At 37.2% G+C, this 27,029-nt stretch overlaps 1 protein-coding gene across 3 annotated transcripts; it reads right to left on the bottom strand.

The window, feature by feature from the left end:
- Positions 1-5,660: 5,660 nt before the first annotated feature.
- Positions 5,661-27,029, bottom strand: LOC121314198 (inactive ubiquitin thioesterase OTULINL-like). 3 transcript variants are annotated; one of them, XM_041247211.1, is made up of 8 exons: positions 26,319-27,028; positions 15,692-15,848; positions 12,783-12,814; positions 12,595-12,686; positions 11,011-11,160; positions 10,578-10,706; positions 9,022-9,291; positions 5,661-8,411 (listed from the first exon to the last, which is right to left on the bottom strand). In XM_041247211.1, the coding sequence occupies exons 1-8, from the start codon at positions 26,368-26,370 to the stop codon at positions 8,232-8,234; spliced, it is 1,062 nt and encodes a 353-aa protein (XP_041103145.1). In that variant the 5' UTR covers positions 26,371-27,028; the 3' UTR covers positions 5,661-8,231. The 3 variants fall into 3 exon arrangements, with proteins under 3 accessions (XP_041103145.1, XP_041103148.1, XP_041103147.1); XM_041247214.1 differs by lacking the exon at positions 15,692-15,848 and having other exon boundaries at positions 26,319-27,029; XM_041247213.1 differs by lacking the exons at positions 15,692-15,848; positions 26,319-27,028 and adding an exon at positions 14,736-15,677.

Genomic DNA, 27,029 nt, shown 5'->3' on the forward strand with positions numbered 1-27,029 from the left:
ACACTCTCCCTGAAAACCCCCAACAAGTCCTCTCCCAGCAGAGACCAGAACCTTTTATAAAACTCCACTGGGAGGCCATCAATTTCAGGTGTCTTTCCGTTGTCCAGCTACTGCAGTATATCAGAGAGTTCAGAGAGTGTCAGGGGACATTCCAGTCCCTTGGCTTCCTCCTCAGGCAGCTGAGGGAGGTCCTGCAAAAAACGCTGTGATTCCCCCGTTTCCTCCACCGCCTCTGCTGTAAACAGGTCCTTATAAAAACCCACAGCCAGCTTCTGGATCTCTGTGTGCTCCCTGAGCTCCTGCCCAGCCGCTGTCCTCAGGCAATGAATCACTTTGCTCTGTGCACTCCATCGTGGAGATGGTGCATCCATCTCCACTAAGCTCTGGAAACACGCTCTCACCAGCTCCACCTGCACCTTTACGTCCAGCAGATCTGCTAAACCCCCTTTTTTTTTTTTTTTTTTTACATTTTAGGCTCTCAATCAGCCTTTCGTTTGGGCTGGACTCCAGAGCTCTCTGGAGCTGTAGGATGTCCTCCTTCAGCTCTCTCATGGTTTTAGTTAAGCTCTTTGTGACGTTTCTAGTATACTGCTGACAAAAAGATTGAGTCTGTGCTTTCCCTACATCCCACCATTGCCGCAATGAGGATAAGTCTCTTTTTTTACATCTCCATCTCTCCCAAAAAAAATTAAAAACTTTCCTAAAATGCTCATCATTAATTAAAGCAGTATTAAAATGTCAGTATGCACTTTGTATTCTCAGAGACAGGAGAAACACACTAACAGAAACTAAACTGTGATCTGACATGCCTGTCGGGCTGATAAAACAAGATTTAAAAATGTTTAAATTGTGTTTAACAGTATAAAACCGATCCAATCTAGCCATGGAAACATCAGTGCCATGTGTTTTGATCCACGTATATTGCCTATCCTTTGCATTAATGTTTCTCCACACATCAACTAGTTCCATATAGTTTTCAATACTAACCAGTTCCCTGGCAGACTGGGGATGTGGCTCAATGTGATTCCGATCTAATCTACTTTCAGCAGTGCAATTAAAATCCCCAACACCTCATCATTTTTACATTCGACTAAAATACCTTCAGGCCTCTGGAGGAAGCTTACTCTCTCCCTACCGTCAGCAGGTGCGTAAACATTAACAAAAACCAGGTCTCCTCCTTCAACAACCGCCTGGACTCTGAGTAGGCGTCCTTGTATGACGTCACAGACAATTACAGAGCTCTGTTTAAACCCCTCAGTAAATAAATGCTAACTCCAGCACTCACATTAGTTCCATTACTGAAACAGTGTATGCCATTACAATCCTTTTCCCAATTAACCTGATTTCCCCCATCTATGTGAGTCTCCTGCAAAAACGTAACATTAAATAAAAATGTTAAATTCAAACAATGTGGCTCTTTTAAAAGCATTTCTACAGCATTTAATATTAAGGCACCCGATATTAAAGCTAGTCATTGCAGAGTTTGAAAAGGAAACACACTGATATTCAGAAAAGAAAAACAAGCTGACAGTAAAGTGAAAGAGTACTAGGTGTGTACTGGCCATCAGGACTGACTGTGTTTAACATTGCTACAGAGTTTGCTCGATATGTATTTCAGGAATACTAGCTCCTGAGTACTAAACGTTTCCTGTGGAGAAACGGTTTATTTTAAACCTCGTACTGAGCTCAGAAACAAATCAATATCGGGAAAAAAAATCCTAAGCATCAGTTCCCCTTCGCCCTTTCGTCTGCTCCAGGAAATCTTGAATGCTCTGAATACTGTACCCTCCCCGGGGTTTATACGCTCCCAGCGATTGCGATGTTTGAGAGGAATCAGTGGGACTGCATTCATCCTCTGTCTACAGCGGGATTGTCTGCGTGCTGCACTTCTCTGCAGAGCTCTCAGGCTACCGTCTCTGTGTCCATTTGCTCACTCTCTCCCTCCGTTATGTGACTTGCTGCGCTCTTATTGTCTTTTGTTGTATCTTGTACTTTGATTTGGCTTTCCGCCCCTAACATAGAGTCACTGCCTGCCTCCTGGGGCTCACCCTGTGTGCTGCCCGCAGGTACTGATCCGCCGGCGAGCCCTGCACCGGCCGGTCCTAGCTTCTGCTTATCATCAGTCTCGTCTCCCTTATTCCCATACCGCTCCCTACTCTCTTTCTCGGGAATTTTTTCACAAGGTGACCTTCAGTCACACATATGAAACACTTCATCGAGTCAGAGGTTGCATAAATGACATAATCACTGCCATCCACCTTAAACTTAAGCGTAATGTTAAGATCTTCATCGATGTTTTTTTTTTTAAATCATAAACAGCCGCCTTCTGAATGACATAACACGTTTCAAATGTGGTGGCTTGCAGCCTAAAGGGATTCTCTTCAGCCCAGACATGAGCTGCCCATCTCTAGCCAGCTCCCTCTCTATCACTTCATTTTTCAGGCACGGGGGAACATTAGAGAGGGTGATTTTCCTAGCGGGGACAGCTAAAGGAATTACTGGGAGAAAAGTATTATTGACAAGAACCCCCTTTTCTACAACCATAGATACTAGCTCAACTGTACCTAAAAAACACAATCGATCCGCTCATGTGAAAAGCCGATTTTACGTTGTCACAACCGACTACCTCCCCAATAGCGAGCACACATGCCTCCAAAGGGATAAAACCCTCGGCGGAAACTTTAACTCCATGTCGGCGGGTTAACCTTTCAAAAGAAAAGTTTGGCGGCGGCCTCCCTCCTGCCCGCTGTCCCTGACAGAGCGTCAGCTCAGCACATAGAACTGTTCGCCAGTACACTTTAAACAATAAATGCAAAACAATATAAAAACAAAAAAAGAGGAAAAGACCGACATACCTGCCAGCACCGCTCTCACTCTGCCAGGTAAAACAAGTCGATAGATAGATAGACAGTATTACAAAATAAATAATAATTTAAAACTTCCTATTTTTTGTATTCCATACTATCATGGGCTTTTGCTGTGTATGTATGCAAATCCCTTCGAAAAATATACTACAGTACAGTATAGGAATGTATTCCCAATACTGTTCTGCATAATAGTGCTAATGTTCTTGCTTAAAGGGGAACACATTTTCGTTATGAGGTAGAACATTAGTAGATTGGAACACCCATTAGCATGCATGCATGTATATATATATATATATATATATATATATATATATATATATATATATATATATATATATATATATATATATATATATATATATTCTGTAAGGGAAAATCAATACTAATTACAAGCCTCAATATTACCTGTCTGGGTTGTTTATTTTTGTTTTAAATTTATTGGGTGCATTTTGGAATGTCTTAATTCAGACCTCTGCAGTAACACATATATCAAATATGTATTTTATTTAATTTATCTGATACTCAGGTTTCCTAATGCAACTAAGGAATGTCAGTTGTTAAAATAATTGTAGCTGACAAAATTATAATTCCATAAATCTGACCAATGACTACGCTTCCATTCGCAAATGGGCAGTTTTAAAGGAACTACATAACACAGACATCTGGTAGGACACTCAGTTTTGATTTTGCTTCCCTTCCCTCCGTGGTCATTTCTTTTTAATTGCTATGCATGTGGCTGGGTGAGTGTGTGCGCATTTAATAGCCTATTAATACACTGTACGGCTTTCAAATATGGCTTCCATTACTCTATCATAGGGTTACTTGTATCTGATTTCTAAATAACAATAACAATCGATAAATGTATAATGTTATACCAACATACCCAATCTGAAATTAAGCAGATTAAGGTTATTTAATTCCTGAAAATGCAATTCGGCAATCGCAATGTATAATTTATTTCCTGACTGAATGAGACAGAATAGCACCAAATCTCAGCAGTTATCAAACCAGCACAGTTCACATTCACCGACTCAGATGTAGTTCATCATTTTACCAACAAGTGGCACTGCAGCAGTGTTACGCATATATGGGGAAAACAATATAGCACTCAACAGATATTAAACTATTTATCAGAAGCTATATCCCACTGAAGGACTGTACCTGGATTTCTATTAAAGCTCTGGTAGGAGTTTCTTGTACCCTTTCAGCGTTTACAGCAGTTCTCCAATACTGAGATTGTTTTTTTGTTTTTGTTTTTTTCATATAGCCACCTCTTTCTGGCTTTCAGCTTACTGCAGGGATGATTGGGGGATTCTAAGCAGCTATCGGAGTGCTTCATTCCTGAAAGCCATGGGAACTGTGAACTTCGTGTCAGCCTGTGTTTCTACTGGGTTGAATTGCTGAGAAAGGCGGGTACAACGGTTCTCCTTTTTAGTGCATCTAGACTTTTTAAAAATGATTCCCAAGTTGTACGGTATGGAATGAAAAAGAAATGATGGCTCCATAAACACTGGAGAAGCACTCTATTGAGCTGGCAGCTATTCCATCTAAACATACAATGGAAGAATTGAGGAATCTTTTTTCATGGCAGTTTTACATTAATAAATTAGAAATCAATAACAGATAACATGTTTTTTTTGTTTGTTTTTTTGTTTTTTACATATTGTGTGATATAAATTGTGTAGTACTTGTACTCAAACAGAACATTGGAAAATTGGAATTTCAGAACATTTCAAAATTGGAATTTCACATTTCTGTTTTGTTTTGTAAATGGTCTGCCCCTGTGGTTTTCAAATGCAATCACAGACAATATATAAAAGTTGCATCTCCCTGTTTAATGAATGTAACCATAACTGCCTATAGCAGACTTACATACTTGGTCCAAATGTGCCACAAGAGTATGTAAGCAGTTAAGTGGTAAATAAATGACTTGACACAGTTTGCAGAGCCCATATATTTTTATAAAGGGGTTTCCAAACAGAATGCACTGTGTATGGCTTTGGTGACCTACTTCAAAAAGCTGTAAATAACTATTTACAGCTTTAAAAACTACTGATAAAATAAATAGCTTTAAACACGTTTTCCATCAAAAGCGCAACACCATTCTGTTAACAGTGCTGCTCGCTTATGCTGTGCTTGTACGTCCGCAATATTTTGAATGGCTTCTGCGATACGATCAACCAATTGAGTATCTGCATTGTCTCTGCGGTAGTCAAATCATAAGTTAGCTGGGTGGAACATAAACTGTGTATGTTTCAGGTGCATGCACTGACAGTAAGTTTAACCAATAGGAGAGTCAAATATCTGCCAAGTTTTACGCAGCTGTCCAATTATAAGCAAGCAGATGCCGTTCATAGTATTCTGCTTGAAAATTGAAGGTGAGTGAGCAGCCAAAGGGGAAATGAAAGGTCTCACAGCTGTCCAATCATTCGTGAGCAGAGGCGGGGTGTTAATATGTTAGCTAAGCACTGAATTTCGCCGACTGTTACCGAGAAAAATAATACATTCAGTATTTAGAATTTAATTTTCTATCGCAATTTCTTTTTTTTTTTACTTCAACAGATAAGGGAAACGCGTAGTATATTTAGTTACGAATCCACTTTCTCTGAATAATTGTACTGGAGATGATCGATTTTAAAAACAGAATAGTGTTAACATTTTTGCCATATATATATATATATATATATATATATATATATATATATATATATATATATATATATATATATATATATATTATATATGTTGTGAGAAGGCAGTGTTTAAGAACCTATGCAATAGTCAGCGTGCCCGCAAACAGCCAAGTAAGATTACTTCATGCCTGTGCCAAAATTACTTTGAGGACCTCTGTGCTACACAATGTTGTATAAAAACAGCTACATCTTACAACATCAACATTATAATGTACATGAGAAAATAAAGCAGAATTGAATCTTCTCATCGTTATCAAAGGCTTTATTTCACCCATGTAAATGCTGGACTAAATCTGAAAGTACTGAATACAGGCACAGCACAGAATATCATGATATAAGTAAATCCCTGAAAGCATTATGAATGTCACAAGCATCTCCAGGTACTAATGACAGAAATCCCTTTAGGAACAGTACAGTGCTTGAGAATGTATTTGTATTTAGCAAATATGTAGTTGCCACGGTACCCTAAAATTCAATACCCATGACCGCTATTTGCTGTGATAAGTTTCTGAAATGAAATGGAAAACTTGATGGCATATAAGATGTATTGCCCTGAAGGCTGAGATAGCTTGCACCAGTATTTCATTATGTGTGACATGTGATTCAAATTCAGGGCACAATCCTGCTATGCATGGTATAAACAGTACTGGTTTACAGTTTACAGCTGAGGTTAGGGAATACTAATACCCAAACCCTTTCTCCAGGCTTCCCTGGTACTCAAATTACATGATTTATATCTGATAAGTTGTCAATAGAGAATGAGGGTCTGTTTTTTGTGAAATGCTGGGCTGTGTATATATAGGGCACTGCTTCTGCCATCAACATCACATGCCTTAGAGACTAACACTTGATGTGTTACTATTTAAAACACACACAGAAGTGGGCAATACAGCACACATTTATTCTGTTCTCAAGTGTGAAAGCAAACAGCTGTAATATATTACATCTGATTAAATGCAGTTGGTAAAAACAAACAATAGAGTGAGATGCGCTACAGGAACATTTACATAAACTAAATGTGTGCTAACATGTCAATAAGGGCAAACACGGTTTTAATGCACAGTAGTAAAAAAAAGAAAGTACATGTAGGTTTTGGTAATATAGTAGATTTGGTCCCTAACAAGACAACAATGTCATGGAGTGTACTTAATGAGCGTTTTCTAATTTCAGAAAAGCTGAAACTTTCAGTTTTAATGTTTCAGTAATTTTTTGTCTTTTTTTCAGACACAAGATGAAATTAAAAAATGAATGAAAATAAGTAAAATCAATTTTTTAAATCTTGAAAACAATTGCAATTAGCTAATACAACATGTGCATTGTTGTAAATTATCAACCAGGATTATTTTTATGACTAATCTGACATCACAGGCCTGTAAAAATCTCTCGGTTTGGCACTCTGTGGTTTAAGGCATGTGGGCACTTGGCCTTTTGCCTCACAGTGCACCAAGACATACCCTTAATCACAACAACACACACCATGTTGTGGTTTACATTTTTCATATTATTCCCTTATATGATTAAAATTAATTAACATTAAAAAACAAATGTTAGAAAACATTTTTTACAGAAAATAAAACACCATCCGCCACTTCCATAGTGCACAGGGTAAGCATTGCTCTATAACCCCAAGCAAACTTATGGGCTGATCAATTCCAATGAAAAGCTTCAAAGTCTATTAACCTGTCACTGGGATGAAATGCCTTGTGGCCCCTGAGAATTTTTTGCATATTTAAATGTAAAGTCAAATATTGACCATTAACATTTATAAAGGGGATCGGAAGCTTTCCAGCACAGAACTCTCTGAATAAAATCTCAAATGATATTCATGCGTGATACAACACATTGGGCTCAATTCAAATTATCTAAATTGTGACAGATCTAGTGCTGTACATTAAACAACTAAATGCTGTATGACCCTCCCTGCTATTGTACATATTTTTACAGACAGAGCACATAAACTGTTAACTGTTTCATTTTCAAAACTAATGTCAGTACTTTGAGTGGCAGTTTTTTTTTTAGATACGCCACTGTTTAGATAAACTGAATGGACCCGGTTGTCTAAAACTCCAATCATATATCGGGCTCTTTTTCTCCCTCACTACAGCACCTATGTAGGAGGTTGATAGGAAAGGTTAATTAGTACCTGTTCTTTATGGCTGTCTGAGTAATGACCCCCACACTACTTTAATACACTGCATCATAGCAGACCTTCTGACCAAAGGATCATTCCCATCAGAGATGCTTTTAACAGCAAGGGCTTGGACTCAATGACACACTCACTGCTGGAGTATGTGACACTCAGGTGCAGTAATTACAAAGGTTAAAATCAAATTGGATACTATTGATTTAGTATAACTACCCTTAACTCAAGTGCATTACTTGTGTTTTGTTTAAAATATTTAACAGCATTTTTTTGTTACACTCTCCTTTCCAAACATATACATTATAACTTCACAGTTCTATGAAGATTTGTCAAAAAAAGAATCACATATTATGTGGTTGCTACTGTACCTAGCAGGAAGTGCTGCCCCAAGGAAATGTTTATAGAACCACAATATTAAACAACTTAAAAAACAAACAGGGCTGTGACCCGCTCCGTCATGACTCAATACTGACTATCACCAGCACCAAACATGATTTACTCAGAGGCTCTTGTGGTTTCATCATCTACCTATTGATGGGTAACAGGTATGTTATAATGTCTGTCATCCTCTGTCAGGAGGGTGATCTTGTGCCAGTCCCTCCCACATACATCAGTGAAACTAACTTCAAATTCCTCTGTGCCATACTTGTACAGTCTGAAGGTTTGGATGTGCAGCTCTAATGTGTATCCAAGAAGAAACATCTCAATCTGTAACAAAAAAAGCCAGATTATATTCATAACTTTAAACATTACATTAACAGATTTAAACATTGGCATGGTTTGTCAAGGTTTTTTTTGTTGTACTTTATAAATACAGTGAGCAGTGAGTTGGGTGTGGGTGGGTAAATGGGTACAGTCCACCTGTTTCTAAGCAGCAAGGGTTAGTGCTTTATACTGAGATAACTTTTTCATGGTTTAATCGTAACAAAGTACATGAATAGTCGTGCATTTCAAGAAAGTGGAAGTAGTTTCCAATTTCACTGCTGTTATCTTTCCAGGGATTGTGTAAACACTAGAGCCAAGTTTTAAGTAAGCACAATCGAATCAGGTCCTTTCACATTTACATCGACAGAATGCAAACTTGGGTGAAGCCTTAGTGCTACTGCTGGAAATAAACCTTACTAACACATTTAAAGGTGAGTGTAAAAAAACATCCATACAGCCCAAAATTGTTATGATCATATTAAACAATAAAAAGGGGTATTAATGAAGCTTTTAAATGTACAGTTAAACCCCAAAATGACTACTGTATGCCAAATCAATCAATCAGTTTAGAATTGTGAATGGATTATCTGCTTTATTTCAAAGCTTAGCTTACCTGCTCAAGTCCACCAGAGTCACCAATGGTGTTCAGGTGGTTTAGCATGAAGCTAAAGGGGTCTAAAGATGTGTCCCTTGAGAAAAGGATTGCACAGAAATTGGGGACATCTTGCCCGTGCTTCATCTCCTCAAACATATCAATGGCCTGGTAGAGCATGAGGAATTTCACTGCCTCGTACATCTTGTACTCGCTTTCTTCATCCATGAACAGGAGCTTGCAGGCTTTTTCACGTGCCTTCTTATCCTTGCGTCCATAAATATCAGCCCACTATGGAGATATTAAAATGTTACAACAATGCCATGAAATATGTAGGGGATATCCAGCTACATACAGGTTGTAACCCTTTCTTAGGATTTGAATCCCCCTTACAGGAAAATGTCCAACTAACAGAATTTGTAAATGGGTGTTATTTCCCACTAATACAAAACAAAGCTGTATTTAGTAAACATATATTCTACATAGTTCGAATGGTAAAACACAACAAAAAACACACAACAATACATACACTGACTTCATATTGCTGAAATGCAAATATGCTGATAACACTAGTACACTTGTACAGTATGCATGTGAATTTCTGTTTGAAGTGTCCAAAGCTGCAGTAACATGTGAATCTATCTACAATGTAGTGTACATTTTACAAATAAAGTGCAAAAATTACCACAACTGCTTGTGTAAAGTTACTTGCTACACTTTAAGTGACTGTTTAGAACAACCGTTCAGTGTTTCTCAAACTGGTTTCTCTGGGGGAATTTCTCTTGTGGAAACATTGACAAAATATGTATTAAACATATCACGAGAATACCACTTGCCCTGCACCCAGAAATGTGTTTCTATAAGGCCCCAGCTAAGTCTGATCTGAACTAAAAGGTAAACTGTTATCCCTCCATGACTGCATTATCAAACAAAATAAAGACAAATACCCTATTCACACTACCTACACAAACAACAACAATGGTGACAAAAGGCTTAGTGACTGCCATGACGTCTTCCAAACCAGGGGTTCTCAAACTGGGGCCTGGGGATCCCTGAGTGTCAGCAAACATTACCCAGGGGGTTCCCGGAAAATTCTGGAAACTGCTTCTTTTGTACAAGAATATACAAATGTTCTTTCACTGTAGTCGTGAAAGACAAGCCTTGGTATTTTCTGCAGAAGCTACTGTACATAAAACATGGACTTGAATTTTGTCAATTTCTTGATTTTATTCTACAGTGGTCTGACTGTTGTGGTGGTGAAAGAGGCCTTATGACACTAACAGACAATATTCCACTCAAAACATTTATATTCACAGTTCAGTATGGCTTTCTTGTTTGTGATTAGCCTTGTCCTCAGTCTTCAGTTGGGGTCCCTCCCTATTCAAAATAGGTTTTAAAAAGGATGTCCCCTAAACAAAAACATTTGAGAGCCTCTACTGTAGACCATTAAATGTCTGAAACATTTAGTTTCTGGTTGTCTCTATTTTAGAATGAGCTTCGTTTGCTTTAAATATGTAACATTTGCTTTAACACTAACATCTACCAACACAACTTTAGTAAAATGCCATATAGATTACCTGAAACTTCAACACGTCTACACATTTACGTAGCTTATAAAAAGCTTTTGGTCCTGTGTATTTTTCTGGTCCGAAGCTGTACTGCTGTATCCAGTTGCACCCTTGTGAGTAAAACAGCTTCTCAGGGAGCTACACAGCACCAATAGAACAGGAGAAAAGAAAAGAGTTATCCTCAAGAACACTACAGTAAAAAAAAAGGATTACCTCATTCTACTGTATCTACAGTTTCATTAATGCCTCAGAAAATAATTCCAAAAACCAAAGTTTTGTGGTTTGTGTTTGTGGTTGAAAAATGACATTAGTTATTAAGACCAGGACAAAAAAAAAAAATCAAACCAGAAATTGCTGTTCAAAACACTCATAATAGTTATAAAAACAGGTATGAATTAAAAAAAAAATAGGAATATGAATATGTACCAATGTAAAAAGATACCTTTGTGATATCTTGTTCTTTCATCCAGGATGGAAAGGGGATGCCATTGCTGAGCACCTGAAACAGTGTAGCTCTCAATGCACAGTAGTTGTCTCCACGAACTCTGCAAATGTACCCAATATTATGTATCCTATAGATTTCTCCATAGGCCTGAAAACAGATCAAAGTAGAATCATGGAGACCACAATGATAAACAAATGATCGTGCAACTAAAGCTGTATTAGAGGGGTTCAATAAAACAACAAGAAGTTGCAGTAAATCCCCCAATGAAAATGTCATGATTTTCACTACATGCACACTAGCTGCTATACTAAAATTGCTTCCAAGCACCACTGGAAAAATGCTCAAATGTTTGGAGTGTTCTAGTATTTATCATCGACTCCCTCAGATACATGTATGGTAAAAACACTGCCCCCATTTGCCCCTTTGTGCTACTGACAACCTAACTGCAGTTTGTAATAGAGGTGTTGGGTACTAAAGCCAGGTTGATACTGGGCTGTTTTTTACTGTGGAAACTTAGGTTGACAAGAAACATGACTCATCTGAAACATGTTAGTTACATTGTACTTGTTAAATAAACAAACTCCCCCATGAACGTTCACAGAGTGCTCTGTTTATATTACTGAAGATGACCGTAAACAACTAAAGCCCGCCTCTCACAGCCCGACTCAAGCCATCCCGACTCATCTATCTGAGTTTGCACAGATTCTGCAATCAGCTATGCTCTGTTTTAGTTTGACGTCACAACTGAGTTTTTCCCGACAGGGTGTCGCACACTGCTAAGACTGAATTAGAGAGACTGACCACAACTAGATACTGGTGATTACTATGTACAAAAATGTAATTAATACTGTCCTGTATAAATTTTTGTATTAACTTAGCCCAACACAGCGGCCCTCACATTATGCATGGCATCGTATGCTGATTAGATGGCGAAGACAGTGCCGCAAGGCAACCAAAAATAAGCGCTTAGCCTATTAATTTAGATGTTGACAATTTACACAATGCAAACGTTTCATGCCGTGTTTGACTTTTTGTATAGTTTCTCTGCTACACTTCAGCGTGTGGTAAATACAGTCCAACCTGTTGATTTTTATTTGTCTTTGGCTTTTTTTTCTCAGTGTGTGGATCTAGGAGCCGGTTACTTCTGTTTTAGCCCAGTAAGAAAATATAGGCTGCCAGTAGATTGATAATAAAAAGGTAAATTGGTTGACATCCTTATTTATGAGTAATCGGTCTCAGTCAGTCTTGGTCAGCAACCGCCGCACACAGACAGACTGATCACATCTGAACGAAACTGCAAAAAGGTTCAACATGTTCAATCTTCAAATCTGAAGACATCCCGAATTAAATCTGCATCCCAAATTAAATATTGATTTTAAGGGCATGCACACTGCTACTATTCATCCAGACTCTGTACAGCCAGTTGAGATGAGTCAGTCGGGCTGTGTGCAGCGGGCTTAACTCACCCGGTTGATCTGTCATGCACATTCATGGAATAACATCAGTGAACATTTAGATAGTCATGTATTTAATGGGTTATATTTAAGTAGCATGGAGAGGACTTTGTAGGATTGTTCATACCTTCCTTATTTGATCAGCATGAGGTGTCATTCCTTTCCATTCCAGCTCACAGTATTCTAGTAGATCCATTGCTGGGGTTACACTGAGACTTTCTGACACCGGAGGAGAGAACAAAACACTAAAGTGCTATACAGTATAAATGCAGACACAGATACACAATTCTGAATCATACATGAAAGAATTCTTACTTTTGGTCATCCCTGGGAAACATCCTTTGTAACTGAAATGAAAGAGGGAAAGGCCAAGTCAATACATCCCCATACTTTACAATGAATATACAATATGTTGTGGTGAGCAAGGATGTTCTGGGATTTGGGTGGTTTGGGACCCTGCTTACTGTAAGATATATTGTGAAGTATCTTGTTTTGTTATAAAACATTCTATGTTTTCTGCCCTTGGTGTCTATTGTAATCAACTAAACAGCATCAGATATAACATATTTAAAAAATGTATTTGTACAAGAAATATATACCGGTAATGTTTTTTGATAGGATATGAACTATAAAAAGTACAGTGCCAATATGAAAAAAGCAATCCCAGTAAATATTGACAATTATGCACAAAGAGCCATCAAAACCCAAAAGGCCTATAAAAGGAATTATGTTTTTTTAATGACATCACTACAAGGATTTGTTTTGCTTCATGTATCATCTGGGACCTGAGAGGAAAGGTCATAAAGTGGAATGTCGCAAGTAATAAAACACTGCTGTAAATGTTCAGTTTTTAATTTATGGCACTGAAATACCATTGTTGCCTGTGACACAGCTCCCGAGTGCCTTCTGATAGATGCTAGTAGCACTCACATAAGACATGGCAATAAATCAAAAGGAAACTTGTTGTGTATTGATGATGTTGTCTGGCTATGCATTAGGATACGGATCTACTCTAACATGGGGAATACATTATTAATGTAAAATAACAGGTTTAAAGTTGCAGATATTAATTAAATTGAATAAAGCGTTCCCTCATTTGTCCTTGTCTACACAATTATTGAGTGACAATAAATAACAAGCTGACAGTCTGATTTAATTTAGAAACTCAAACTAATCAAACTAACTAAAACCACTCATACGGTATTTTATACATAACTACTTGTTGATTAACACTGGAGTTATCATTTACAAACGTCTGAAAATCCTACCCATTATCTCAAAGTGATTGCAGCTTAAAAAATAATTCCATAAATGTCCCCTTCAATGTACATCCATTCATTATATGGGGCTCAAATGGTAGTTTTGAATGAAATCTATGTTTTAAAAAACATGTACAGATATTTTCATTTTAAAACATGCTTTCCAGAAGTACAATAAGATAAATAAATCTCAGTTTGCAGCCTTGCTTTCTGACTGTCTTGCACTTTTATAGTCATTTCACCTACAGTAACCAACTGCTGCTTTTCCTAATGACTAACAATGCTTTGTAGCCAGTAAGATGCTTGACTCAAAGACACTGTTGAGGTCAAATGACCCAGGAAGTACAAGTGTAACAGATTTCCCTAGAAGGGAAGTCAAGCCGAGAACTTATGTTTACCTACTGTAGTACCAGATGCTATGCTTTAAAATGAAAATAAATGCTTGAGATATTCTGTTTCTTTTGAAAGTGCACTTGTGAGACCCGAGAGTCAATGGAATTGCATGCCAGGTAAGATTTATTAAAGCATTTTGTTAGCTACAACCACTTTAAGGTAGGGTTAAGGAAAGGTCATGTATATGCAATGACTCATGCCACCACAAGCAGTGCAGCAGTAAAAATGTCAGCGCCACAGATGAGAAGCAAATTTGTTTCCAAACGGGTTTTAACTCACTCAATGCTGAAGTTCATTGTCATAGATTGGTACTCTATTGTACAGATGAGGACAAACGAGAGAAAGGCAGCTGTTCTTGTTGAGAAATAACACATTTTTAAAAGTCTTGTTTCTGTTTCATTGAATATTTGCCATCAGCAAACAGGTAAAGCGAATTACTTGTATTTTCGCAGTATCAGCACAGCTCTAACTAGACTTTTTTATGCTTATGGAGTCTTGTTGTATATGTAGCAGTTTTAGGAATGTTTAAGAGAGTTATTTTCCTTAGTGCCATTTTCAGGTTAAACCCACTTTCACAAAACCATCTGAAACACATTTTATAAAACTCTTTTTATACCAGTTTCTGAAAAAAAATTGCTCTGTGAATTTAGTTCATTTCATGAGAGCAACGCCTTGTTCTTTTGATGAAGGGATGACGTTGTTTATATTGGTATCTCCATAAATCCACTGAAGCATGCTGAAATATACAATGTAAACAGACAACAAATAATGCTCTTTTAATAAAATACTTTAATTTCCAAACCAAAGACTCACCTGGGAATTTGAGAAAATGAAATTCAAACTAACTAAAAAGTACTGTTTTAAATGCCTCTAATTTCTTCTTGTGACAGGGAGAACCCTGTCGCTGGTTCTTGTGCGAATGTGTGCAGCTGGGATGCGGAACAGGAGACACGTTGCTAGGCAACCAATTGAGCAGTTAGGCTCACCAGATGCTGAGCTGATTGGGAGGTCCGGATTGGCTGGGGAGACGTGCATCTCAAAAGGCGTCTTTAGGATTAACTACTACGGAACCCTTCAACTGCAAGACGGTGCTTGTAAAGCCTCTGTCCAGCCAGGACTGTTGCAACGACCCGGAGTCGCTGAGAGGCCGGGACTTTGGGAGCAGCAGCACTAGGTTAGTTTACAGAATGTTGATCCCGACCAGTACAGAGAGGCTTACTGTAGTGTAGTAGGTTCCTGAAGCAGCCTCTTTTAATGAGGCTAGCACTCGCCTTGTGTGGCAAACATTTATTTTTAGTTTTGTTTTCTTTATTAAATCTGACACATGGGCTACCATTGCTGGTATCCTAGTGACAGCCTGTGTATTAAATAAAACGTGCGCGTCTGTGCGGCGTGTCAACACCCACTGCTCTGTGTCTGCCTCATTATTATTCACACCTAACACTTCCCCCGTTACACTCCTCTTTCTCACCAACAAATCTATCCTATCTTGATATTATTTATATAAAAAAAAAACTGTTACCATAAATCAGTCATAAAGGTAAGCCACCAATGAAAAACAAATGTACTTACTGTTTCAAAAACCGCCCTATGTAAACATACGGCTTTCGGATAAAAAACAGACCAAGTACAAATCCAACTCCTAGTATTAGCCGTCCTTCCAATGTCTGCCACAAAAATCCAGACAACCAGTAGACTGTTTGCCTCACGGACTGAAATCCACTTTTATCTAAAAGTATTAAGGAAAGAAGGATCAATTACATGATGCTTACATCTTACACATTACAGTGCCTATAGAAAGTCTACACCCCCTTGAACTTTTTTACATTTTGTTGTGTCAGTGCCTCAGAGTTTCATGCATTTAAATAAGGATTATTTTTCCACTCCATACTCCACACTGTTAAGAGGGAAAAAAGTTTTTATTGAGAAAAAAAATTATACATTAAAAAAAAAAAAAAAACTGAAAGATAATTGAATAAGTCTCCACCCCTGAGTTAATACTTGTTGGAAGCACCTTTGGCAGCAATTACAGCTGTGAGTCTGTTGGGATAGGTCTCTACCAACTTTGCACACCTAGATTTGCAAGTATCATTCTTCTTTACAAAACTGTTCAAGCTTTGTCAAGTTCCTTGGGTAGCGTTGATGGACAGCAATCTTGAAGTCATGCCACAAGTTTTAGATTGGATTTAGGTTTAGGGTCTCTGAGTCTGTGCTCTGGGTCGTTGTCATGCTGAAAGGTGAACTTCCATCCCAGTTTCAACTTTCTTGCAGAGGGCAGCAAGTTTTCCTCAAGGACTTGTCTGTACTTTGCTCCATTCATTTCCCCTTCTATCCTGACAAGTGCCCCAGTCCCTGCTGATGAGAAACTACCATACAGGCTAGATTTGTGGAGTGCTTGGGATATTGTTATCACATGCACACTTTGACCAGTCTTGGCCATAAAAGCCTGTAGCTCTTGCAAAGTTGTCATTGGCCTCTTGGTAGCCTCTACGATCAGTCTTCTTCTTGCTCGGTCATCCAGTTTGGGGGGACGGCCTGAGCTAGGCAGGGTCTCGGTGGTGTCATACATCTTCCACTTCTTAATAATCGTCTTGACCGATCACCTCTTAATAAAGTCTGAAAGAATCCACTCAGCCGTATTGGGGGAATAGTGGTGGAGATAGAAAACCTCAACATAAGGTGAACATTTTGAAATGTGGTGTAGACTTTCTATAGGCACTGTATATTAATAGTCTATCTTTCATTGCATACATATAAATCTTGTTGGGTTGTTGAATAAATTCACTAAGGAGTTTTTTAACACACCCCAGGGCCACTCTGCTCCAGGCCTGTGTTATAATGGCAAACTCATAAAACAGCAATTAACAAAAACAATATGTTTAGAATGAATACAGTAAATGAACAGTTTGATCAAATAATATAAAACATCTGATCAGCCTACCTTTCTACGTGGGGATCACCTCTCAATAAAGTCTGAAAGAATCCACTCAGCCGTATTGGGGGAATAGTGGTGGAGATAGAAAACCTCTAAGATGGTTTCCATACAGCCATATTAGATAGCAGGTCAAAGACAAGGTCACTCAGCACATTGCAATTTTACTATCAAACTTATACTAAAGAGGCTTGATGTGTGATTAATACTTATCTAAAAAGGTGTGGTATTAGGATCAGGTTATTTTCAAGTAAATAAAGTATTTGGTGACCTTTCCAGTAGTGAAGATCCTTAATGTTAGAAGTACCTGATGCAGTGGGGAAACTGCTTTGTTTCTATTTGTTAGATGTTGTCTGTTTCCAGAACTGTTCTGCCTGTACTGTATAATTTGTAAAATGATGATAATGTTCTTCTTCACTGTATGCCAAGAGGATTAGTTCAGCCTCTAAATACTCCTCCAGCATTTGTTTTCTCTTCAAAATCAAATCCAATATATCAAAATCCAATAAATATCCATATTCCAAATACTACAGTAAATGAAAGCAGCATACTCCACCACTAACCCAGCCTCTACCCAGGAAGAACTACTCTGCTGTTTACTCTGCTGTCTGCTCTTGTATGCAAGCCACCCTAAATGTGTTTAATTAACTCAGCTCTTCGAATGTCTAATATTTACGATCTAGGCGGATGGAGTTCCTGTTACACCCACGCATTTTTACAAAAAAATGAAATCATCAGCAGAATCTAGAATATGGCAGCCCTTTTCCTCTGTATGTTGAATAAATGTGAACGTTCAGTTCCACATGCAATTGCAAGATCTGTAAATTATAATTAGGGCTTCTAGTGTTTGGTTTTTATTTTCCAGTCCTCTCTCCCTCCCTTTAAACCTTAATTAATAGTTGTTAAGCCTTAACTGAATACTAGATTGTTTAAATTAGCAAATTGAACTTGGTGATTATAGCCAGAACGAAATGCAGTTTTAAATAGAATCAGATGAGATCAATGTCCGTCGTTTGTTAACTCAATCAAGATATGAGGGTAAAAAGAAACTACTTGCTTTGGTAATTAGTGTTTGATTAAGAAAGCGAATCGGCTCAAAATATGTTTAAAAAGGGACATCACGTGATCAAAAATAAAATCAGAAAACTAGAAGGCCTGTACTTCGTGAGTCCTGCATAAATACTTTAACCCCAAATATCACATGAATACAAAAGTGCATGTGTGAGCAGTAATATGTTACAGTATGCATGGGTAAAGATAAAACACAATTATTCAACTTGATACATACTGAACATTACTCCCACCAATAGTTTCCAAACCCTTTTAGAAAACCACAAGGTGAAAGTGAGTGAATGCACCTTAAGATAATTGAAAAATGTCACCAAGTTCTCAAAGCTTAACAATATACTGTACAGATAACAATGAATACCAAACTATTTAATTCACCAAACTTGGTAAAATGCAACCATCGATTTTCATTCAATACTATATAAATGCAATACTTACTGTACAAACATAACTGCACAGACACTGACTACAGGGAAAACAACAAGCACTCTAGCTACAATGTGGGGCTAATATAGCAAGTACAGTCAAACGTTCAAGACGTTCTTTACACAGATTTTAGAATATCTTCAGTTGTGCCACCAATCTCCCGAATGATACAACCCCTCTGACTTAACCACAGTACATTAACAGAGTGTTTCAAAAACCTGCTTTATTTCTAACATTACAAGTTCAGTTTTAGATTACATACAGAATAACAGACTCACCCATGTGTTTGAGGCAGTTATTCAGGCATTACAGTTACTGTACAGTACTGAACCTGATCTCCCCTCTCTACTAGGGTGCATTCTTAAAAGGGAAGATTCAGCTGATTTGTTTGTAATTGAAATGAAAGCAAGCTTGGCTGTTCACTGACAAAATCAGCAGTGAACAGCAGTTCCACTGTAAACCAGCCTGCCATCTGCCCCATTTACACATACAAGGGATTTTACAGGACATAACTTGAACATTTTATATTCTGTGGATATTTAAAACCAAATACCGTATACTGCCTTACATTTGGTGGATTATGGCAAAAAGTATATCGTCTCTGCTCAATGCCCAGACTCTCAAACTGGCAGTTGAAAAGACCTACAGGCTTACAAGCCTGTATGGATTGTTACTGTATTTTATTAAATGCCACTCTAGACTAATTTACCATGCTCAGACCAGCAAAAAGCATGTCTTTTTTGGGATACAACATAAAAGGATGGTTTTGTCATTCATAACTGAGGACTTTTAGCACAATCTGGACAGATGCTGTAAACAGAAATGCATCTCTACATACGTGCCGATTCATATTCTAAATAACTAAAGAATGTTCTTACTGAGCTTTAAAACAACTGGATATGCAAAAAAAAAGATTGTTAAAATGTGTGCTATGCATATGTGCGAACTCACAGCACCTTCATGCTTTCTCCCATTGCAGGGACATACTGCGCACCCCGATGAGGGTAATGTAAAGCCATCTGCAAAAGAAGTGATTTCCATAATAATGAAATTACCAACAGTAACACACATCTCCTGCCATCTCAGTCACATTGGATACTGTACTTCACTGGAACACTTTAAATGTAGAGGGATTATATTCATAGGCATGTGTACTACATGGGAACTTTAATATAAAGGGCAACACTCGTCTAACAGTCAAAATAAATGTGTCACTCGCACATAAAGGTCCCCGTTTTTTCAGCAAGGACTCTAAAAATGACTCCACTTAATGCATATACAGTTAACCAGCCTCAATCTTGGGTTCACCCCTATAGTTTATAATATCTGTACAACTTATTTCGTTAGAAGACACTGTGGCCTTTCCAAATGTGCTGTAACAGTAAGGCATGACTTTTTAAAATGTATTTAAAATGTATTATTATTATTATTTATTATTATTTATTATTATTATTATTATTATTATTATTATTATTATTATTATTATTTTATGGAACTCAACACTGCTTTAAATTTAAGGTGTGTGATAATATAATGTTCTGGAGGCAAACTGGAGATTTCCATTGAAAACATTTAATTGTCTGGGTAGCGAAATGACCTTCAGAAGCAGTGATCTTCCAGTGGACACAGAAGCAACAACAGTAAATTGTGTTAAGAACATTAGTGTTTTTCATTAACTGAAGTCTTAGTGTACTGTATATATACCAAAGAATCAGAGCTGAAAATATTGCGGATATGAAAGAATTAGGAACTGCAACAAAATATAAAGATGGCCATGGTCACAGGTCAGTCAATTTTTATCATATCCTCCAATCTGAATCACAGTTGGGAGCCATGAGCTTTGGACTAGATGGAACGGAAGGTGTGACAAATACAAAGATCATTGTTTAGTCAGAAATGCTAAGGTACAATAAAATGCATCTGATATGGAAGTTATTTTTTGCATGTCCTAGTTTATTTGATGGGTTTGTGTATGTTAACTGCACATCTAAACGATTGCTAGACAGTCTGACTCCAGGGGTTAAATGTAATATAACACCTCAACGCAGTCAAATGAGCACTAAGCCTCTTCACAAAGTAGTACTCTCTCCCCTTGATCATCGTGGAATGAAAACCATTTGGAGGACATCAGTTTCCCCAGAAATGGCATGCATGTATTACAAAATTCAAATGAGACATTTAGATAATGATGTTGTCGTACAAGGCTATATGGAAGATAAACAAATAAGGACATGCGGTAAACATATGGGATAAATAACCCAGTTAAACCTTTAAGAACCCAAATAACATAATATTTTATATTTTCACAATGTTAACATGTCCCAAAACAACTAAAGTCCAGGTCAACCTTTTAACATAGCATTTACAGTACCAGAAGAAAGTCTATTATTTAACATTATTATGTGTTTTTTAAATGTATGTATGTATATATATATATATATATATATATATATATATATATATATATATATATATATATATATATATATATATATATATATATATATATCTTAATATATAAAGAAGAAAGTTTGTCTGTCTGTCTGTCTGTCTGTCTGTTCCTTTAAGCATTCGGACCCCGCAGGAGCCAGTGCAACCAAACTTTGCATGGCCTCCTCTTTCATTCAGGGGAAGGGCGAGGGCTATATTTGGATCCCAAATTTTGACTCCTGGGGTACTTTATTTAGTAACCCCATTGCTGGATCACTACAGTAGCCATGTATCACAAATTAAAGAAACCCACAAAACCAAAAAAAAAAACAAAAAGAACACAAATTTTAAAATATTTAAAAAATGGCAAACCCCCCTAAAAAATAACGTTAAAAAAAGGGAAAGGGGTGCGAGCGCATTGTGCGACACCCAAGATCGGTAACTTACAGGAAAACATAAGGCTACTGTTCCCCAGTTTGTCATGCATGGAATATTGAAATGCTTAATTTCCCCGGACAACACGGGTACTTCAACTAGTGTGTGTGTGTGTGTGTGTGTGTGTGTGTGTGTGTGTGTGTGTGTGTGTGTGTGTGTGTGTGTCTATATATATATATATTAGCAGGAAGTCTCAAACATCCAGCTAACTGCTTCACAATAATTAAAAAAACAAAACAAAGCAAAAAATTCACAGATTTAGATGTTTCTGAAAATCTTTCTGTTTGAAATACAAAGTAGCTGTGATGAGAAAAAAAAAAACCCTGAATAAAAAAGTAAAACCTCTAGAAGCATGGTCTAAGTTAAAATTGTAAACAGAGCTAAATTAAGCTACTGCTAGTGCGTTGAAGTTGAAATATGTTTTTGACACCTTGTGGTTTTAATTGGTTCAATCTGACCCCATAAAGCAGTCTTTCTTAAGACTCCTCTTCAGGCCGAAGCCTCAGCTAACCAGTTTAAGTGGAATGCTACAATTGACTCTTACAGATTCTGTTCACTTTTCTCACCTAACATTTCAACCCGAGATGGCTTCATGGAAAATGATGCAAGCTTTTGAAGAACATCATCGCCCACATTGACAACACTTTTGCAGAGCCTACTGCAGTAGGAATTGAAATCAAACTTGATCTCTGTTAATTAAATGAACCAAATGAATTTCATGTGAATGTGAACAAAAAAAGAAAAAGGTTACTAAAGCCTATAGCCTAAGCCTACCAAGATAGCCGTTGCTTGGTAAAGGAAGCGGATACATATTAAAAATATGCACACACTATGTTAGACTTACAGTATAATAACATATTCTGGGCGGGTGTACAAAGTACACAAAATAAAATGTCAATATAGTACCAAGATTTAGCACAATTTCAAGATACCTTGTGCAGAATGTCAAATACAGATGGACAAATGTATTGTAGGCCTATATCCCCAGAGTCTAAGACATTCAATAACTAATGAGAAACTATTTTAACCAGTATATGGTAGGTTTACAGAAGCACATTCCATCTTTAAAAAAAACAAGCAAAAAAAAACACAAGAATGCAGCTTTAAAAAAAGAGTCTGAAAGAAGCTTTCAGCAGCCAAAATATATGTTTTCAATTGTCAGTAAAGAGTAAAAGTCTGCTAACAGAAATGCAGAGCCTATGTGCCCACTTGCCCAGCAGTAACCTGTGATTGACATGTGGGTAATGACAGTGGCATTGGAACATTTTTTAAAGTAGGGGTGCTGAAAGCCATTGAACAAAATTGTAACCCGTCTACATGACGGAAGCCATGAAATGCCAAGGGGGTGCTTCTGCACCCCCAGCACCCCAAGTTCCAGCGCCCTTGAGGAATGATGTAATAGTTAGAATTACAGTAGCACCTATCAGAAAATTTCCCATACCATTGCACTATCAAGCTCTGCAGCTAATACTGTAGACTTGTTAGTTTCATCCCAAGTCTCCAACAACCTGTGAAGTCTGTCTGCCCAGAACTCCAATCACCCAAACTCTGCCAGGCTTCTTTCTAGCTGTACTGTCTGCCTATGCAACACGTACAATTTAATACACACCCCTGAAAAGTGTTTAATGTCTTGCCAGCTTTATAGACATGGACTCAAACTTAACATAAGTCTAATTTTATTATAAAACTGTGTAATCCACAATAAACATTAATCACTGCACCACTTTTAACTTACAAAAAGACAATATCCCCCTCTGCCAAGTGCAATTTTCAGGTGACAATTTGGTCATGTCAAAACAAAAACCAATGTAAGTGTATCCTCCAGTTTATCTGCAAGCTGGCATATAAATGGGACCCACCCATACAAGATTTGAGACACTTAAGGAAATTTGCTTAAAATGTCCCCTATAAGAGGTTTCTTGAACTTTTTCTGAAAAATCTGCAAGCAGTTCCCTGGTGATAGGTGGGCTTTATAATTCCTTACCAGACCATTTTCTAATATAATTCTTCATGTACTAGCATCCCAGGGTGCTTACAAGGTGAACTGCAATATTGCTACACTGCTGGGTACTGTTAACTTACATTCATTCTGCTGGGATCTGAATAAAATTCAGGCAAGTTATTAGCCTACCACATAGTTCAGGGCCATTCCCTAAGCAGGGCCTTCAAGAACTCTGCTGTAGCTCATCAGAATGAAGGGCTGACATGTTCAAGCGCATGTCACTTAGAGACTAATGTAGCTGAAACCCTTGTATCCTCCAACAAATAAAAAATGTCTAAAATCATTTCAGAAGTCCAGAGTAACTTTACATTTTGTGGATTTATTTTTACTGCCACAAAAAAAAATATAGAAATGCTGCTGATACCAACATGAAAATGTACTAGTAATTAAAATAAACAAATACATATAAAAAATAAAGCACAACCCAGTAAATCTGCAACAAAACAAGAACGTGAGGTATCAAATTCCTATATATTTAAAAAAAAAAAAAAAAAAAAAAACTTAAACTGCAGCATTCACACTCCTATATTATGTTTCCACATCCTGTATGCATATACACATGTACTCTATAGCTCTATTGCATTAAACAGAGCTTTGTATCACTTTCCTCCAATATCTGATACATCAGTGCACTATTTTGCTGGGGGAAAAAAATAATTTGAGGATATTTTTGTCAAATAATGACTATCTGAAAAAAATGTGATTGTTGCTTCTGCTTTCTGTAGTACAGGCGCAGCGCATCAATTGTCTCATGGTCAAGTTGGTGTCAACAGAAGCATTGAAACCACATTAGCTTTAAGGTATTAGAAATTACATGTGGACTTAACTGGAGACACTAGTGTTGCCCCCCTAGTTTCTCCAGGGGCAATTAGCATCTGTGTCAAGGTGGCAGGAATTAACAAACCTGGATGCTCTAATGTCCGTTTTTAAGTTAAAAGCATAAGAAACACAAATCTTCCTTTAATATTTTCTTTGACATACCGTATAACGGGACATTTTGGGTTGAAATTTATTGAGTCTTTATTGGCAGTTTGGATTTTATCGTCAATAATACTTCCACCAATCAGAGTGTGGCATACAGTGTGCGGTCCCGCCCTCTAACAGTCTGGTGGTACGCAGCACAGAAGCGCACGCTGGGCAAAGGAAAGAATGTGTCAGATGCCAAACTGAGTATGAGAAAGGCAGTAAGTGATGAATCCAATTTGCTTAAAAATATTAAAAACATACCGGACATTTCTATCAATTGATTTAGGAAATTTGAAACTTGTGATGAGATCAGAAACTCTGAGGCTGTATAAACTGCGCCTGCTACTATGGTACCTTTTTTTTTTTTTAATTATTATTTTACAAGGGGTTAATTGAGTAGCAGCCATGATGTAACAGTGTTGCAGATTGTTGGATTGTTCTTATCAATACGCAGATAGGCCTACAACTACCCACCTTGCAGGTGTCGCAAAGTCCCTAAACAATGCGTTAAAATAAATTAGTTCTGCTTGTTAGTCTATTAACCAGTTTTAAATTTAAAGCGTTTTAGTTTCGGCTTTATTGTTTAAGTTTTCACACGTGCAATGCTGTCCTACAATTACTACATGATACTTTGATCATTGCGTTATGTTAATGAACCATAGCTAAGTTTTAAAACTGAGAGTTAACAAATGCCTATCGTTAAAGTGGAATGCAGTTAGTACTCCTTTCCAATTACTGACATCTTAAAATTGAAGGGCCATATAGGAACGATAAATATTGTAACTCATTTTTAGAAGGCCTTTGTTGCAGCCTTAAGTTGCTGCAGTGACATTGTAGATGCTATAACTAGTTACTGTAAATTATATACTGTTTTAGCAGACACATTTCATTAACTAAATATGTTTTTGAAATTAAAAGTATAAAACTAATTTTTTTCTTTGCGAACATGCCAAGTGATAAATGAAAAAAACGTCAAAAATCTACCAAGGTAGCAAATCTGCAAATGTAATACCAGCCAAACTTTCCAGTATATGGTCATTATTTGCTTAAAGGATTTCCACTATCTTATTAGAAATGTGTTTAGTACTGATCTGTACAGCCTTCTGTGCCCCTGCATTTCAATAATGCTTTACATTACATTGATCTGGGTGTGATTAAATACATAACCTTTACAGTAAAATATGGGTTATTTACGCTATATAATGGTAATTAAACCACATATATGCGTGCGTGTATCTATAAACATTGCATATTTAGCGGTAGCCATTAGTAACATTGAAAAACCCGAACCAAATATGAGTACATTTTGACTCACTTTGTCTCATTTTACCGACACACAACCAATAGTGCCATAGTTTTTAACGCCTGTTAATAACTTTTATTAATATTTATTATGGGAGAGGGGGAGGGGGCGTCACAAACTAGCTTTTCAGACTCAGAAATTGTTTGTAAAAAAACAAAAACAAAAAGCACGTAGACAGGATCGTCGCGTCAGAAATTGCACTGATTTACTACAGCGTTACTCATCACCACAGCTATTTGTCTCAGGTAAGATTAGCCTCTAACCTACCATGATAATATGGCTACTGTTTTTTCTGACTTGCAAGTTCGATTGCTAGAAGTATCAAGAGTACAACACTGTATACTGTATGATTATTAATTTTTTTGTACCGAGATCTTGTGGTATATTGTGTTAAACTGTACTACAGTATACTGAAGTTTTGATAGAGCTAGTCTGACTGAGAACCATGTTGGTCTGTGGAAAAGGTGGCAACCCCAGGAGACACCCTGGTTGTGTATAAAACACTAGTTGTGTATAATTTGATAACATGATATGTGTTTTGCCACTGTATAGATGCTACGGTACTACAGAACTGTAAACAGTAACCAAAACTAACTTTGTAAATTAAGTATATATTTTTCACAGCGTTCGTGCTTACCTGTGAGAGCAGATAGAACATTATCATTGTTGCCTTTGGTGTGACTTGCCATTTTGCTGCCAGCCTGCCCCACACCACCATATTCTGTTTTTACAAAAGATACTATTAAGTTTCGCTTTACACGGCTATTGTTTCTGGCTGCTCAGTCGGATCCAATCAAATTGGCCGATTCAGAACTGAACACGGAAGGGCAGGGCCTCTGTAGTAAAGGAGGAAACACGATTTATTTTTATATTTTTACTACAGGCGGGTGTAAGTTTCTGTGTAGAGCTTCACGTTCTTAAAAACGATTGTTTTTCAAAACGTATTTGTTACTTCGAATGAAACATTTTGCAAGTTCTTGTTAATGTTGTATTGTTGTGAAACGTGTTCGCTATCTTTTACTGGGAGTTGGGTACATTTAAAATAAAATAAAAAAAAAAAAAACAATAAAAAAAAGTTCCTTTGTCTTTTTTAATTTCGCAGAAAAACTTAACATAATTGACGCTTGTTTGTATAAATTAAGAAGGCTGTACCGTACATTGTAATACAATGGGCAAGAAATGTTTGTCCAGCATTCCCACTTGTACAGAACGTTTTAATAATATCCATGGAAATGCACAAACAAACAGGAAGAGGTTTACAATTATAGAGAACCCTGGAAGTTGTCGTTTAAAGCGTTTTAAAACGGCGTTTTTTTTTTTTTTTATGTTTTAAACTACAATTTCCAGG

This window comes from Polyodon spathula, chromosome 4, assembly GCF_017654505.1.
Source record: "Polyodon spathula isolate WHYD16114869_AA chromosome 4, ASM1765450v1, whole genome shotgun sequence".
Taxonomy (NCBI): domain Eukaryota; kingdom Metazoa; phylum Chordata; class Actinopteri; order Acipenseriformes; family Polyodontidae; genus Polyodon; species Polyodon spathula.